Genomic DNA, 15,958 nt, shown 5'->3' on the forward strand with positions numbered 1-15,958 from the left:
AGAGAGAGAGAGAGAGAGAGAGAGAGAGGAAAATGGGTGGACGGAAAGTCCCCGTGTGGAAATCCCCTTTGACTTGGACTTTTTCCTTGTTTTAAAAAAACTATCATTATCGTACGTGTGTATTCTTTTGAAAGGCTTCGCAGGCTGCGAGGGCTCCAAAATAGATCTGATACTGAAAGAAAGAGAAGGTTGAATGGCGCCGAGGACCGCTGCGGTGAGGCTGAGTGAAGTGGCTGAGAGAGGACTAGCCTGAGCATCCGGGAGGCTTTTGTTATTACCCCGACATATTACACAGGTAAGACGCCAGCCTTCCCTCCTTGTGCCTCCCCATGTGGACACACATTTCTTAGCAATTGGGTGAGACTTGGTGGGTAAGACCACGTTTGGGCCTTGAGTAATGTATGGTCGTGTTTCTGGGGACACGGAGGAAGCTTGAAGCCTGCTCACGACAGTGGCTTTGACAGCCATTGTTTACAAAGACGTCACCCTCGAGCGGATAGCAGGACATTTAAACAGTCAAATGTGGCATCGGCGAAGCTACAGTGTATCGATACCCGCGCTGTTAGACGCGATTGAACGCTACATTGTTCCAAAGGTAGTTGTCATTGGAATTACGTAAGCCTTTAACGTCAGCAAAGTCTCCTGTTATTGTGTTTTTGTGTAGCCAGCCATCCTAAACCGCAGCGTCCACCCGGGTGCTGCTGTCTGTCTGCCTTAAAGTGTGCCCCGCTGTGACAGCACGCCACGCTAATGATTCGTGTCAACATGCTCCCTGACATCCAGGTGTCTGTTGTCTGGTCCCTCATGTGACTGACTAGCCCTTTAGCACGGCCTAGTCTGTTGTTGCACCTGCTGCTGTTTGGGTAGTAAAGGCACAGAGGCCAATAGAAGCTCGCTGTTCAGGTGTTTGTGGACTCGAACAGTATCTTTCGACCTGACTGCCAGCTTGCGAGAGGTTGATAGAAGGATGTTGTGGGAAGTTTAAAAGTCAGCAAAACTCCAGGCCCACTTGCTGACCATTACTTTCTACTTCCTCTAAACTGCTAATGCGTCTTCACTGTGTTGAAGTGTGAGGGGAAATAGTCCTTTAAAACCTTCCCTTTAGCAAACTTGACTCAAATTGGGTATAGAGGTTTTGCATTGAACCTCAGTACCTTTATACCTAAAGTATAAAAACTGCCAAAAGTTTCCCTAATTTTCCTAGCTTTCAAATTACTGTAACAAATTGGGAAACGTGGCTGAATTAAAGTTGTATTTTATTTAGGGGAAATAATTCTGCAGCTGCTTGTCTTTTAAATGACTTCAGGGAGTGACGTAAACCCAGGTTAGATTATCTTCCTCCTGTACTGAGAGCAGTGTTTGTGTCTGTACTGAAAGCCTATAATTTTTCTAATGATTTCCAGCCTTTTAAACGGAGACTTTATGCAGGCTGTTGAGGGAGGAGGCCTTGTGACCTTCCCATCAGCCTGGGAAGCCCTGGGTGGCCTTCGGTTAAGGTCTGGAAAGCACCCGTTTATTGTTGGAAGTCTTTGAGCTCAGTGGGACACTAGGAAGCCCTGTTGAGGGAAACTCTCAAAAACCATCAAGACAAAAAAGAGAATTAAAAGAACAAACAAGAATACAAAGGGGTCTTTGTGTACTTTATTCAGTTGGGCCCAGCAGAATCTCCAGGAAAAAGCACCATACAGCCTCCATACTGGAATCATCCTTTGTGATGGGTAGTTTCCTAAACAAACTGTAAATTAAGTTGTGCCTTAAGTCTTAATTTGCTAGGAAGGGGACTCTCCACTGAAAATTTCCCACAAATCCCTGCTGTGAAATAACATGTCCTCTCCGCTTCTCTCCATCCAGTTTCCACGTTGATCCGGCATCGGTGGTTGGTGCCTCCTCCTCCTCCTCTCCTCCTTGCTCCTCTTCCTCCCCTCCTTCCATTCACCTGGCCAGCCATCCGCCATGTCGCAGGGTCAGAACTTCCTCCCCAAATTCCTGTTTGTCTCCAACCTGCTCAAGGCAGTGAAGATCCGACAGCGAGTGCCTAACGATGTGGTGAAGCCTGCTGCCAGCGGTGGCCTCATGCACCACCTGCGGGGTATGCACCGGTACACGCTGGAGATGATCGCCATGAACCACTTCCCCCAGGCCTTCAGGGAGGTGGTTCAGGCCGCCATCCTGGACCGAGCCATGCAGGCCTCATTAGAGAAGGAGAAAAAGCTCAACTGGTGTGGGGAGTTGAAGAAGATGGTGCCCTTACGCACCAATGGTAAGAACGATTATGCTGATGTTGAGGAGCTGTACTGGAATATGGAGGCTACAGTAAACCAGATTTCTGTGGTGGTCTTATAAGTGGATGAAGCTCCACGAAGCTTTGTTGATGTTCAAAGATGTTTTATATTATTGGCTGTATAGCAGAGGGCACCGTAAATAACTGCTGTTGGAGCAGTAGGTGATATTCAACACGAATAGAACAATTCAGCAGATTGGTCACAGAGCTAATGTTGAACCATTTCTCCTTGATTTTAGAAGCAAAACATATTGCGCTCAACACAGGATGTGTTTTGCTTTTGTTTCATTTTCTATGAGAGAGATGGTGAGCTCTTATGAGTCAGGGCTATTTGATATGCAAATTCTGAGATGTCATTACTCACAGGCAGGGTTACTGTAAATGACAACAATCGAGGGACGTGAGTTCCGCTTTCACATAGACTCATTTAGCAGCCCCCTTGGTTTTACTGTGCCGACCTTAGTGTTTGACTTTAGGCACCCCACTGCTAAGTCATGTTTTCTGTTACGTGAATGTTGTAAGACGGGAACATCCCAGGGCAGGCAAACATGTAGACTCGGGCCTGATTACTTCTGATCATAGTTGTGTACTGGGAAATTCTCTGGCGTCACATGCAGGACTGTTATTTACTGTCTGTGATGTTTCAGACCCAACTATTTCCACAGTTTTTCATTTGCTGCATTTGGGGTATGCCCCCTCTTTTTCTGTGTAGGTGTGTGTTAGTGAATGTCAGTGGATGTAAAAAAAAAACACACCGTTTTACCTTAAATTCCCCACCTGCCTGACTTTATGTGACTTTATGGATTTGTGTTTGTGATGATCTGTTAGAGCTCATCAGACCTTGTTAAAGCAAACGTGTGTGTCTCTGGTGGCCTTTTCCATCTATACTGCAGTAGCTTAAACACAGCTGCTGTGTACATCAGATCTATTTTAAAGTTAATGGGGAGGAAGGTTTTTGAGAGGAATCATCAGCTATAGCTTCACAACAGAAGGAGGAAGAGGAAATCAGTCATAATTGCAGCTTTGTGCTAAACATGTGAGTTTCCAGAGGAAATAGTTTCTTTCTTTCTCATGTGAGAAATTCCTACATTGGTCACATATCAGAAGTTACTTTGAATAATTACTGGATGGTTGAGGAACTTGCTGGATGTGTTATGTCCTACAGTACTTTTTTTTAAAATAGTGAAACTCTTTGAAAGGGTCCCTGTCAATTCTGAAGTTAGTAATCACTGAAGGACTTACTGTAACTGTCATCAGCACATAATTCCCCCTTGCAAAGACCCCTTAATTGATGACCAAAATGGATGACTTCTGCTGCCAGTAACCTGGCTGGAATTTCCTGGTTTGCGAAGATGATGTCATATAGAGGAGACAGAATTTAGTGCCGGAGCGTCTAACTCTGAAGGACCCAGACGTGACTTTGAGCAGAGGACGGACAACACGCACGCACGCACACACTCACACACACACAGGGCTGACTGACTGCTGCTGAGTCACTGGAGCTCAGCAGACACACACACATACAGAAAGAAAACGTGAGAGAGAAGAAGTCTGTTCACTGATGTCCAGCGCCGTTGTCGGATATCTGTCTCCACATCATCTCAGAACTGAATTTACCAGTGAACCCAAAATCCTTATCTCATTTGGTCTATGCAAATGCACTAAAGATCCAAACCCCATAACCAATTTCCACGAGCCCGGCTTAATTACGAAGCAAGACCATGGAATATAACTGACCATCAAAAAAAACCCAGACTCATAAAACTTCCACTCCGCTTCAATTAAAATAACAGGGCCACATCCGTTTTCCTGATACATCCAACTTTTCCTCCAAGTAAAACAAGGCTTTATTAGAATTCAGTCTTTCTTCTGTCTTGAATGTCTCGGACACATCCGTGGGGTTTTCCCAAACAGTATCCCATGTCTGTCATGTGTCCCCATCAGGAAGGATTTGTTCAGCTACAATACACTAACTTCATGGTTAAGTTACTGGGAGGACACATACACTGCTGCAGTGTTCTGCCTTACAAGTAAAGCTTTTAGGTTTCTTTTGGGGCATCCACATTATTCCTCCTAGATTGGGGTATGTGGTATGTGCACTTTGTTTTTATAAGCAAGACTACACAAGGAAAAACTTGATGAGGAGGCGACGCATGAGCAAAGGATGAGCCAGTGAAATTTTCCATATCACTTTCTGTAAAATGGGACATTGGCCTTAGTGGATAATCTATGAGCGTTTTTCTAGTTTGGTAATAATTTACTGCAGTTGTTTACAGTCACAAATCTTGGGCCATTCTCACACAACAACCTGCAGACAAGGTGTGGGAAAGTGCAGCCCTGCTGGAAGCACACTGTCGCAAACTTGTGCTGTCACCTGGACAGTGACCAAATCAACTTAAGTCTGGCTCTGCACTGGTATGTTTTCAGGAAGTTCCCCAGCTTGCCACAGAGGAAGTATCTATATATAACCTGATGGGAGCTGCTGAACCACTTTCATCTTTAGTTTTCAGGCACCTCACTTTGTGATCATGACTTTTTTTCATGCAAGAGGAAGTGATTACGTGTGTGGACATTTGTTTGGATTTGTGTGTACCTTTGGGCCTACATATGTCTGGTGTTTTTTATTAAAAAAGCCTTGCATTTTATGTTTTTGCTGAGTGATGCAAGAGCGTTGAAATGGAACAACATCTAGCTGGTCTGAAATGGAGAAGTGTTTTTTTTTTTCTCTCTTTAAATACAGCGAGATGTTCCTTCAGTTGAAAGAAAACAACTGTAGCTTAGATTGCATTAATTGAGCCACACAACAATTAATGCTACACTGAGATCAGATTTTGGCCTATTTAACACTTGCATCAAAACAAAACAACATTTTATGATCCTTTTTTTTAGAAATTTTTTCCTAGCTGTTTCTTAAACCTACTTAAACTTAAACTTTTCCTGTATAGAGGAGAGATCTTGAAAATGCCTGTTTAATACAGCAGTATTATACAAAGAAGGGTGCAGATGCTTTATGTGTATGAAGTTACTGCCAGGTAAATGTTTGTGGAGGGGAAAAAAAAGAAGTACACATTACAGTTCATGTGTATATGCTTGTGCATGTGAGGACCCATGTTATCTCTGCTCATTAATCACAGCATTCATCGGGTGTTGATTGTAGTATTTAAAAAGATAACATTCCATCCGGTCCAAGTCACGCCTTTGTGGAAAGTACAGGACCAGCTGAGTAGCATTGATGAGTTGGGATCATAGGAGAGGAGCACGCACACATGCACTCGCATGAAAGACAGAAGTTAGTACAGGGAAATTCCTGTGTTTAGTGTGGCAACAGGGTTTTTCAGAGCTGCACACATTAACAAATATGGGCTCTGCTGTTTCACAATGAGAAAAAGACCCAGTACTGCCAAAAGAGAATAAATAAAATTCCAGGATTTTTAGCCGCTCACGCTCTCACACACTCGTCTTTTCAGCAACCAAGTCTTTATCACTGCAGCCAGTCAGTAGAATATAGGTAAAGGCACATATTTTGGCAAAATCAAATATATGTATGTGAGAATTCTGGTTTTCTATACAGATTTAGATTGTAAAAAGATTCAGTTTTTCAAAAACATGTTCCGGGGAAATTACGGGTCATTTTTATCAGCCTTGTCTGTGGCGTGTGTACTGTTAGATGTATAAGGGTCATATAATAGTCGAAACACCAGATACTAACGACCAGCCCAGCGGCCTGGAAATCCCCAGACTTTAGTTACACTTGTGTGTGTGTGTGTGTGTGTCTGTGTGTGTGTGTACACACTGCAGTTGCCTGTTTTTTATGCTGTATGTGCATAGCCTTTGTATGTGTGCGTGTGCATGTGCCTATTCACAGAAGGAGAACTTTGTGTCCTGTGTACAAAATCAACCAACCATAGTACTAAAAACACATGTGTTTTCTTGCCTCCTCTTTGTGTGTCTGTAGGAGATGGGAACTGTTTGCTTCATGCAGCCTCTCAGTACATGCTGGGTGTTCAGGACACAGACCTGGTTCTTCGGAAAGCTCTCCATGGTGTTTTGAAAGAAACTGACACGGGCGTCTTCAAAGCTCGCTTCCAGGCAGAGCTGCTCCAATCTCAGGAGTTCACCCAAACTGGACTCCGATACACCACCATGGTATGAATTTTCAACTAGATCCATTTTCCATTACTTTGCTTTGAGAAAACTGTGCTCATGCAGAAGTTTATTTCCTAATTGTGTGCATTTGTTCCAGAACTGGGAGGATGAGTGGGAAAAGATTGTGAAGATGGCATCGCCAGTCTCCAGTAGCAATGGCCTCCAGTTTGATTCTTTGGAGGACATCCACATCTTCATCCTCTCCAACATTCTCCGCAGACCCATCATCGTCATTGCAGGTACTCCCTTTTTTATCATCTCAAATTATGCTTATTTATCCTTGTTAGCCCTCAAAGACTCACTGGTTTTGTAAGAGCACATCCTTGTAATGTATAATATATCACCAGCATTCCTCAACATTTGCTCTCGGTTGTTTTGAAGTCTTCTTAATGCACTGTGTCACTTACTGTCTATCTTAATAAAGAATCTCAAATGGATACTGATGATTTCTCAACTTCAAAATATAAAAAAATAAATATGCAGGAACATGTTTGCAGTTATATTTGAGCAAAGCTTGCTTTTTCAGGATCTAAAATCCTAAAATGACTGCACATTGCTCCATTTATTCCACTTGAATTGGGTGCAGCTCTATAAAAGTTGTTCATTGTCATTTGTTAGAGAGTTATAAACTCTTAAATCTTTGTTCTTTCAACAGACCAGGTGGTCAGGAGTATGAAATCCGGCACCTCCATCTCTCCTCTGAATGTGGGTGGGATTTATCTGCCTCTACACTGGCAACCCACAGAGTGCTACAAATACCCAATAGTGCTCGGCTACGACTCCCAGCACTTTGCACCCCTCATCACCATCAAAGACAGTGGTCCAGGTACAAATCACAAAGAAATAGGTGTTATATATTTGGCACGATAAAGGGACAAAGCAGGACCCCTGTTCATGGATTTGGCTCTGTGTATCTTTAACTGAATTTCCCAGAGATCCGAGCAGTACCGCTGATCAATCCGCGGCGGAATGGCTTTGAGGAACTGAAAGTTCATTTTCTGATGGAGAAGGAGCAGCAGCAGAAAGAGAGGCTCCTCAAAGAGTACCTGCACCTGATAGAGATCCCTATCAGATTGGGCCATGACATTACACAGATTATGAAAGCTGCAAGGTACATCCATTGTTAAATGCAGCCTTGAACAGCTCATGGCATAAGAATTGTTTTTGACTGATTATCAAAGATAATTTAGCCAAACTACTTTTATTAACTATGAATTTGAAAGGGAAAAAAGTAATAAAATGCAGTTAAGAACCACATTGTATGTCTCTGTCCTAAGGCTGGATGAGGGAAACCTTCCTGAAGACATGAACCTGATGGAGGACTACCTACAGCTTGTGAACCATGAGTACCAGCGCTGGCAGGAGGACAAGGAGCAGGCATGGGCCGCCCAGCCACAGCGTCCGCCACCCTTCTCCGTCTCCCAGCTCTCGCTTATTGAGATCCGCTGTGCCACACCACGATGCACCTTCTATGTCTCTGTGGACACGCAGCCTCATTGCCATGAATGCTTTGAAAAGCGGCAGGCCACTACTGGTGGAGGAGCGAGGATAGAAGGGGTAATTCAGACTAAGGAAGGAGGTTTACAAGGTGGGGTAGGAGTCATAGGGGGATCAGAGACTGAGGTGAGCTCCAGAGGGGCCAGAAGTAGCAGCCCCCCATGCTCTTCATCTGGGAGAGGAGTAGTGTTATCCAGTCCCCGCTCAGCCCCGCCCACCGCCCCCAGCCTCAGTCTATACAGTGAAACACATGCAATGAAGTGCAAGACACCCGGCTGCCTCTTCACCCTAAGTGTGGAGCATGATGGACTTTGTGAGCGCTGCTTTAACTCCAGGCAAAACCATGGACCCCCTGGAGTTGGAACGGCCGCTACAGGACTGCCAGGGACCAATGGGGGGCCTGTCGTTCCCCACCCAGCCCAGGGCTCCGGCTGGAACCAGTGGGGAGGCTGTGAGACCGAGACAGAGCGATGTAACATGTGCAGAAAGGAGGCGTTTAGGATATTCAATGGCTTGTGTCCACCCTGCATGCAGAGACAGCAGGCTCCAGAAAGGGGAGAGCCACAACAGATCAATCCCAGGACTGAAGCCTCATCTTCAGCTTGGACCCAGGCCAGGGACACTGAGCGGCCATGCCTCACTCTAACTCCAGGGCACACCTCAGCTTGGCAGGGCCCTGTGGCCCGACCTTGTAAAAGATCTGGCTGCCAGTTCTTTGGGACACCTGAAAAACTGGGTTTCTGCACTATTTGCTACGTAGACTATCAGACAAATCACCGTAAGTCCTAAAACAAAACTAGAAAACACTTCTTGCATTGCAAGCTTTTCGTATATATAAAATTTATTATAAAAGCCGTATAGCTGTCTTAATAAACATCTCATTTAACTGTTCTGTTTGTTGTTATTCAAATGTCATATGGCACATTGCTTATGTTGGCCACTGTTTCTTCCAGACCTGACTCCTCCTCCTGCCCCGGCCCAGAGTCGGCATGGTTTGGAGACAGGCTTCCAGAATGCCTCACGATGTCGTGGGCCTGGGTGTGGTGCAGTTGGCAAGGTGATGCTGGAGGGCTACTGTGATAAGTGCTACGTAAAAGAGCAAAGTGCAAGACTTAACCAAGTCGCAAATCGCACGTCCCCTCCTCTGGTAGGTATCTGCCATACCTTCATAACTCCTCACTGTTCTTCACATGTCTTGTTTTTTTCGTGTGTTCTTCTTCTTCGCCTGTTGACAGTTCTTTCCATTCTCGCTCTTTCTCTGTACAAAAGCGTGAACGAGCAGCAAAACCCAGATCTTCGCAGCAATCCCAGACCCAGACTCAGTGCCGGCGGAGTGGCTGCAGTAATGTGTCCCCGGGTTGCACAGACCTCTGCCCAGAGTGCCACACGCGTGGTCAGGGCAGAGAGCCAGGAAGACGGGCGCAGGCGCCCAAAGAAAAGTCGAAGCAGCGGTGCCGGACACAAGGCTGTGACCACTACGCCAACCAAGAGAAACAGGGCTACTGCAACGAGTGTGACCACTTCAAACAGATTTACCGCGGCTGACCACATTTAGCGCCCATGCACACGACAGCGATGATGACACATCGCTAGCACGCTAGAGCCGCCGCCCTGCTGTGGGCTCTCCATGCCAGTCAATGCACCTCTGATACTAACTAACCAACTAACTAACTTGCTAGTGACTAACTAGTTACCTTATGGCCTGAAAATCAAACCCCCCATGTAGAATGTGAAGAGAGAGTGTGTGTATGTGGGGGTGGTGGTGAGTGTGTGTGTTTTCGCAGTAGACATGGCCTCCAGAATACCTCTTTGTGCAATTATTATCATCTGACATGCCCTGCGCACTTACACGGTGAGAGGTTTGGCTACATGTCAGAGCAACTGACTTAACTCTTGTGTACAATATGTATTTAGAGGTACGTAGTGAATCGTGCCGGACAAAATGATTGTATGTCCACATAACAAGAAGCATCTGACATTGCTTTCTAGACCACAGCCAAGGATTTATACCCCCCGTCTGTCTGTCTGTCTGTCTTAACCCATCTGTGTATCTGTCTGCCTGTCTGTCTAGCATTTGCTCTGAAGAAAGAGAGATGCAGTAGTTGGGCATGCCCAACAGCAAATCTCTGTGAAAATAGTCAGCAGAAGTGTGCAAAACTGGGCCAAAGGAAAGCAAGCAAAGTGCTTGAAATTAAGTTAAATGGCATTCACCACTGTTTTGCTTAAATCTCCTAAATCACTCATCTATGTCCTCACAACCCAGACAAAGATTTTTTTTTTTTCAAAAAGATTCTCTTGCAGTCAATATTGTAAAAATGGTCAAAGATTGATTTTCTTCCATTAGCCAGACAATAGCAGGGTTAGTTTATATTTTGAGGCTAATTAACCTTATTACTGTTACATATCTGATGTAAATTGCTTGATATGGAAAGTAAAAAAACAAATTATAAACTGTGCAGGACAGACAGGGCAGGCCCCTGTTAGTTTTGGTGCTACATGTACAGAAATACAAGCCTCTCCATTGTAGCCAACATGCTGGTGGTTTCAGCGGACAGAAGGCAGAGATCACAGTAGAGACAGGACTCACTCTCTTTCAAAACCTCCTTTCCTTCCTCTTATTTCCCTTTTTCTCCAAAACAAATCTGTTGCCTTGGACGTTGTTTTCCTGTTTACTTACCACTTAAGCACCTAGAAACGCATAGACACATGCGCACACATATCTACACAATGTATACACCAACATAATATCGTCAGTCCTGTTAAAAGGGGATTGGCAACTGTGAGGAGAACTGAGACTACAAGGACAGGCGAAGTCTGGATAATTATCCACCCTACTACCGTATACACACACACACATGCAAACACAGCTTTGTGAGATTGTATGTCCCCACCCCAGCCTGAGGTAATGTGTAGGTAAATGAACCTGTAAAGATGCATTCCTCTCTGCTTCACCCTCCTGGATGTGCCAAGGCATCACTTTCAAAACTTCAGACAGCAATCCTGTTGCCTGCTTTGGCTAATCTTGTCTATCTGAATGTGTTTGTGCTGCTTGTACAGCAGCACAGTATTGGGGCTGATCCTCGATAAGTTTTGCCTTTACATAGTGATTGAAATTTTATGGACCAGAGGGGCCTGATCAGTGATTATGGATCAGTGCTCCCACTTATAAAAAATGCTTTTGTGAACATGGATCTTAGTCCATACCGTAGGACCTTCCAACCCGATGCCTCATCTTCAATACACACACACACACATACACACATACAGATAAAACGTACGCGTGTGTGCGTCTGGAGTACACAAAAAACTGACATTCCTCCTCTTTTTTTCTTTTCTTTTTTTTGAATTTCAAATGTATTTTGATATATTTGTTTTTTTTCTGCCAAAAGAGGAAAAAAAAAAACAAAAAAACGTGCCATCAATTGCCAAACAGTTGTTGTTACCTCCTTAAAAACGGCCAGCCTGGACCATTCTAAACTAACCAGAGTGCCACAGATTGACATCTCCTGTTCTGCGCAACCACAGACTTCAGCTAATCCAGATCTCTCATGCTGAAAACCCCCTAATGGACACCATCTTTCCGTGAACTTATCTTTTATTCAGATACGAAGAAATGTCTGTCTGTAAAGATAAGCTCAAACATGAAACATTTATCAGACTCAAATTTGGTAATAACTGGAACCTCTTTCCCCTCTTACTTTAGCTGTAGGCAGATATCCATCTGTGGCTCTAGTTAGAAAAGCATAGACAACCAGGCTCTTGGTCTGCCTTTTCATTCAACTGTATCTAAAGCTGTCAGGCCAGCCCACGTGTTGACGGCCTGGACGTAGATCTCTGTGTGCTTTAATCACCTCTAGACAAACCTTAATCACTTCAAGGCCAATTAGTGCTCAGCTCATCATAACCTCTTAACAAGGGGCTCTGACTGAGTTTGACTGGGAGGAGATCACATGAGTTGCACATGACTTGTCTAAGCTGCTGAGGCATTTAGGAATGGTACTCCGACCTGTGTAGGGACATTCCAACAGTAGGAAGAGCATCGACTTAAGAGCAGAAGGTGTAACAAAACATGCAAATGGTGTGGAAGTTTCTTTGTGTGACTTTTTGACAATAGGGTATTGTATGAAAAAAGCCTGGTTTTATTTGTTAAGTATTTATTCATATCAAAATATCTGTATTGTGTGATTCAATAATTATTTATATGTCGTCCTGAAATGAATTATTTTTATTAAGAAATCTGAAATCTGACTGATGTGTTTCTTGGGTCTGTACTTACTGTGTGTGCGTGTGTGCGTGTGTGTGTGTGCATATACTTGTGTGGATGTATTTTGACATCAGGTGGAACCGTAGAAGTTGATTTGCGTGAGGATTGGCGTCAAACATTTATTATATTGATAAAAATCATATTAACGTGCAGCCCCATGTCAACAAGTGCAATCGCTGTCAGGGGAGAGGTTATTATAAGCTTTTGAAGCTACAACTTACTGATGAGTCTCAAATGCATCACCTGCTTGCAAACAACACCACAAACATCATTGGTGATGACCCTAACTCTAGAACTAGGCAATTAGAATATGTTTATTGATTTATTAAGTTGTTCTCCAAAATATTTTCAATTGGGAAACAAAGAAAGCGTTTATTCAAAGTGACATACATCAAAAATATCTATGTTTTCCCCCAAAAAAGTCTCCAAAATATACAATTATAAGGGAGTGCTAGGGTTATGGATGGGATTATGATTACTTAAACTTCATTGGGTTAAGTTGCTGTTTGGAAAAGAAAGTTGTAAAGATGAGCTTGTTGCATTTATGTTTAAGTGTATGATGGTTCCAGTTTAAAATGAGGTTTTGCAGAAAGGGAACATTGTGGGTTTTTCGAGAACAGCTCATTCAACCAATGCATGAGTGACTGAGGTCATCAGTAACTCGACATCAAAGGCAAAAAAAAGCACGTCAGGCTGTCATTGTGAGGAGAGTTTTGTCCCGAATGAGTAATGTTGTATAGTGGTTAACAGCTTTTCCTAATGTGTGAAAGTTCCAGACCAGTAGGAAGCACAAGTTCCTGTGAAGGTTGTGTTAGGAAGGGCATCTGGTGTAAAAGTGCGCAGGTCCGTCTACTGTGGTGACCTATTGTGAATAATGGAGCAGCTGAAAGAAGCTAGAACAATGCAAAAGTTATTGCTTTTTACTCCCTATACTTCATTAAATACTGTTTCAATGTTAAAATTAAAATTGAGTCAGGGTAAAGCCTGGGGCCCTTAGTTATGATGTTATGATCAGTGAAGGTCCTTATAAAGATAGCTAAATATGGCCTTGTGTGTATGTATATGCCTCAACACACACAGAGAGTGGAGCAGGCGGCAGCCACACAGGGGAAACAGTGGTAAGAGAGTACTTTTAGCCAAAATATGGGAAGTATTCATCCAAATGATGTCAGACTTGGCATCATACTTAGTCAAGTCCCCAGCAACACACTCACCAAGCTTGAACTGGGTTGGATAAACAGTTGTCAAAATAGGCAAAGAAAAAAGAAAAGAGAGACATAATTCTCGAATTATTATTAGTAACATTACAAATGGGTTTGTTCGGCATTTTTTTCTATTATTTTCTTGTGGCTGGTTAGGAGGGGGCAGGAGAATACAGTATATGAAACACTATAATGTGTTCTAGCCTGCATGCACTTGCATATGAAGTCTGCTTGTGTTCTCAGATGCTCAACCTTCTTCTTATTGCTTCTCTTTACTAAGCTGGATATTGCTTAACGCTGTTTCTGCAGACAAGCACTTGCACTCTGTTGGCAACAAATCCATCTCCAGTGTAGGAAGTATAGTGGGTGCTGCAAAAACATCAGATAAATGACTACTGAGGCCTGGTTTAGATGTGGCAGACTGCACCATTTTCCCATATGCTTAACTGGGTTAGATTTTTTTCTTCTTCTTTCCGCCTTTGATGTTCTTCTTTCTTTTGTCAGTTATGCAGAGTTCCATAAAAGAAGCGCAAACAATAAGGTTTTTTCCTTCTGTGCTTTTTTTTCTTTTCTTTTTTGGTCACTATATTCTTGTTTCCAGGTTATTGTAAGGCTTTTGTGCTAAAAAAGAAAAGAAAAGAAAAAAGGGAACCCCCACCCTCACAAAAGAAAACGCAGTTTACTCAGGAGGAGTGGGTCACACGGTGGGAGGGGGGAATTTGGAGTAAGGGGAGATATGGCAGTTACAGGTGGGGAATTGGCAATACTTATATATGGTAGGGTTGAGGTGACATTTAACAAACGTGGGACTGCAAGGTTTGTGCGTGGGGAGATTGGTAGGCTGATGCGGTTTCCTGGAAATACCCCAACATGCAAACGCTCTTGTAAAACCGTTCTGACAAGCAGGCAAGAAGTGTTTCACTTGAGGTTTCTCATGAGTGTGGTGCAGCAGACCTTTCTATTCATACGCAGTATGAATAAATATAGTGAGGCAAATTTAGTTGCAGATTACAAATAGCCTATTTTTATTGCCAGACTTCATTGAATAGCTTATCCTGACAGAGAGATGACTTAGGCAAAAAGTATATTAACAAGTTTGCAATTAGGAAAATGTATGCAAGTGCACACACAAATACATAAATCAATCAAAATGTTACTTACCAGACCCAGTAAATTCTTAAAATTCTTATTTAGATAAGGACCAACACATGACTAAATGCTATACAGCTCCAGTCTGCTAGGCTTGATTAACCTGTCAAGTTGGCCTGGGGCAAAAATGTGCTGTTGTGTACCTTTTAACGCTGCAGCAACAACATCGTCTTCAGTTTAATTAAATTCAGTTTTATTTAAGGCATTACATTTATTAATTTAGAGCTGCATGGTGGTTAGCAGTGTTGCTTCATAGCAAGAACGTCCTGAGTTTGACTCCACCATTTGGCCGAGGCCCTTCTGTTTGGAGTTTGCATGTTGTCCCTGTGCGTGCATCGGGTTTCTCTGGGTACTCCGGCTTTCTGCCACATTCCAGAGACACGCAGTTAGTGGGGTTAGGTTAACTGGTGATTCTAACTTGCCCACAGGTGTGAACGTGAGTGCAAATAGTTCTCTGTCTCTCTGTGTTATCTCTGTGTTAGACTATCCCTGCTGTGTCAGTCTGGCGACTTGTCCAGGGTGGACCCTGCCTCTCGCCCTAAGGTAGCTGGGACCAGTGAGACGAGCAGACCAGGGATATGGCTCTTCAGAAACAGAGGCATCTGCTAAAGAGGTGTGAATTTATGTCATTCCGAATAAAGAAAACCACTGCGTCACTGGTTATGTGTCTAAAACCCGCAGTGCTAAAATAGACAAGCATTCAAATTTGTACTTTTTTAATCTATCCACCAGTGGATAGATTAATCTATAAGAAAGCACCACTTTTTTATAAGGTAATCATACCTGTAGAACGAAATAATCCTAATCAGCCAAGTAACTTGTAACTACAACTATCCAATATAGATAGTGGAACGAAATGGCACTCTGTGCGGTAGTGAAAAAGGCGAGTCATTACCAGAACTTCCTTAAAAAGGCAGTGAAAGAGGAGCTTTCGTGCACTTGGAAGTTTGGTGACCTTCTAGTTGTAGCCTCTTTATCAAGCCGTTACAAACTCTCAAATATGTAACCACAAGGATTATACAAGAAAAGTTTTCATCTTGACGTTTGTGGTATTTCGCAAGACTGCAAAACGCCCTGATTTACACAGGAAAAAAACAGCTGCCCATACTTTGTGTTTAAGCTGTCATCAATAAAATAAGAATGAAAATGTCAAACCAAGATCGCTGCACAATGTCTGTTCATGAATGAATCTGACTCACTGCCTCTTCTTTTGAAAACTGACATGTCGCAAAACTCAAAAGTACAGCTGAAGCTCATTCGACAGGAAGTTATCTGCTGTTGTGCAATAGGAAGAGGGTGTATCCATGGTTACCTTTGTCTGACCCTTTTGTAACAGCAGCAAACAAAACACGCCCATTCACCCTAACAGTATCACATAAACACCCACCAACTGAGGTTTTTGTTTTTTGGCCCATTTAA

General features: G+C 43.3%; 1 protein-coding gene across 1 annotated transcript; it reads left to right on the forward strand.

Annotated features, from left to right (window-relative positions):
* On the forward strand, positions 1 to 11,288 carry tnfaip3 (tumor necrosis factor, alpha-induced protein 3). The gene is made up of 9 exons (XM_005727336.1): positions 1 to 295; positions 1,852 to 2,260; positions 6,237 to 6,427; positions 6,525 to 6,666; positions 7,083 to 7,253; positions 7,361 to 7,538; positions 7,705 to 8,702; positions 8,878 to 9,071; positions 9,194 to 11,288. Exons 2-9 carry the CDS (start codon positions 1,954 to 1,956, stop codon positions 9,467 to 9,469), a joined length of 2,457 nt encoding a protein of 818 aa, XP_005727393.1. The 5' UTR covers positions 1 to 295; positions 1,852 to 1,953; the 3' UTR covers positions 9,470 to 11,288.
* Positions 11,289 to 15,958: the final 4,670 nt, after the last annotated feature.

Source organism: Pundamilia nyererei, unplaced genomic scaffold (genome assembly GCF_000239375.1).
Source record: "Pundamilia nyererei isolate P.nyererei 1_Seehausen unplaced genomic scaffold, PunNye1.0 scaffold00024, whole genome shotgun sequence".
Taxonomy (NCBI): domain Eukaryota; kingdom Metazoa; phylum Chordata; class Actinopteri; order Cichliformes; family Cichlidae; genus Pundamilia; species Pundamilia nyererei.

What these genes read in the sequence shown, in the direction of transcription:
- tnfaip3 (XM_005727336.1), top strand. Translation starts at nt 1,954, where the DNA reads ATGTCGCAGGGTCAGAACTTCCTCCCCAAATTCCTGTTTGTCTCCAAC. An exon ending in ACCCATCATCGTCATTGCAG is followed by an intron (nt 6,667 to 7,082) that starts GTACTCCCTTTT and finishes TTCTTTCAACAG; the next exon opens with ACCAGGTGGTCAGGAGTATG. An exon ending in ATCGCACGTCCCCTCCTCTG is followed by an intron (nt 9,072 to 9,193) that starts GTAGGTATCTGC and finishes TCTGTACAAAAG; the next exon opens with CGTGAACGAGCAGCAAAACC.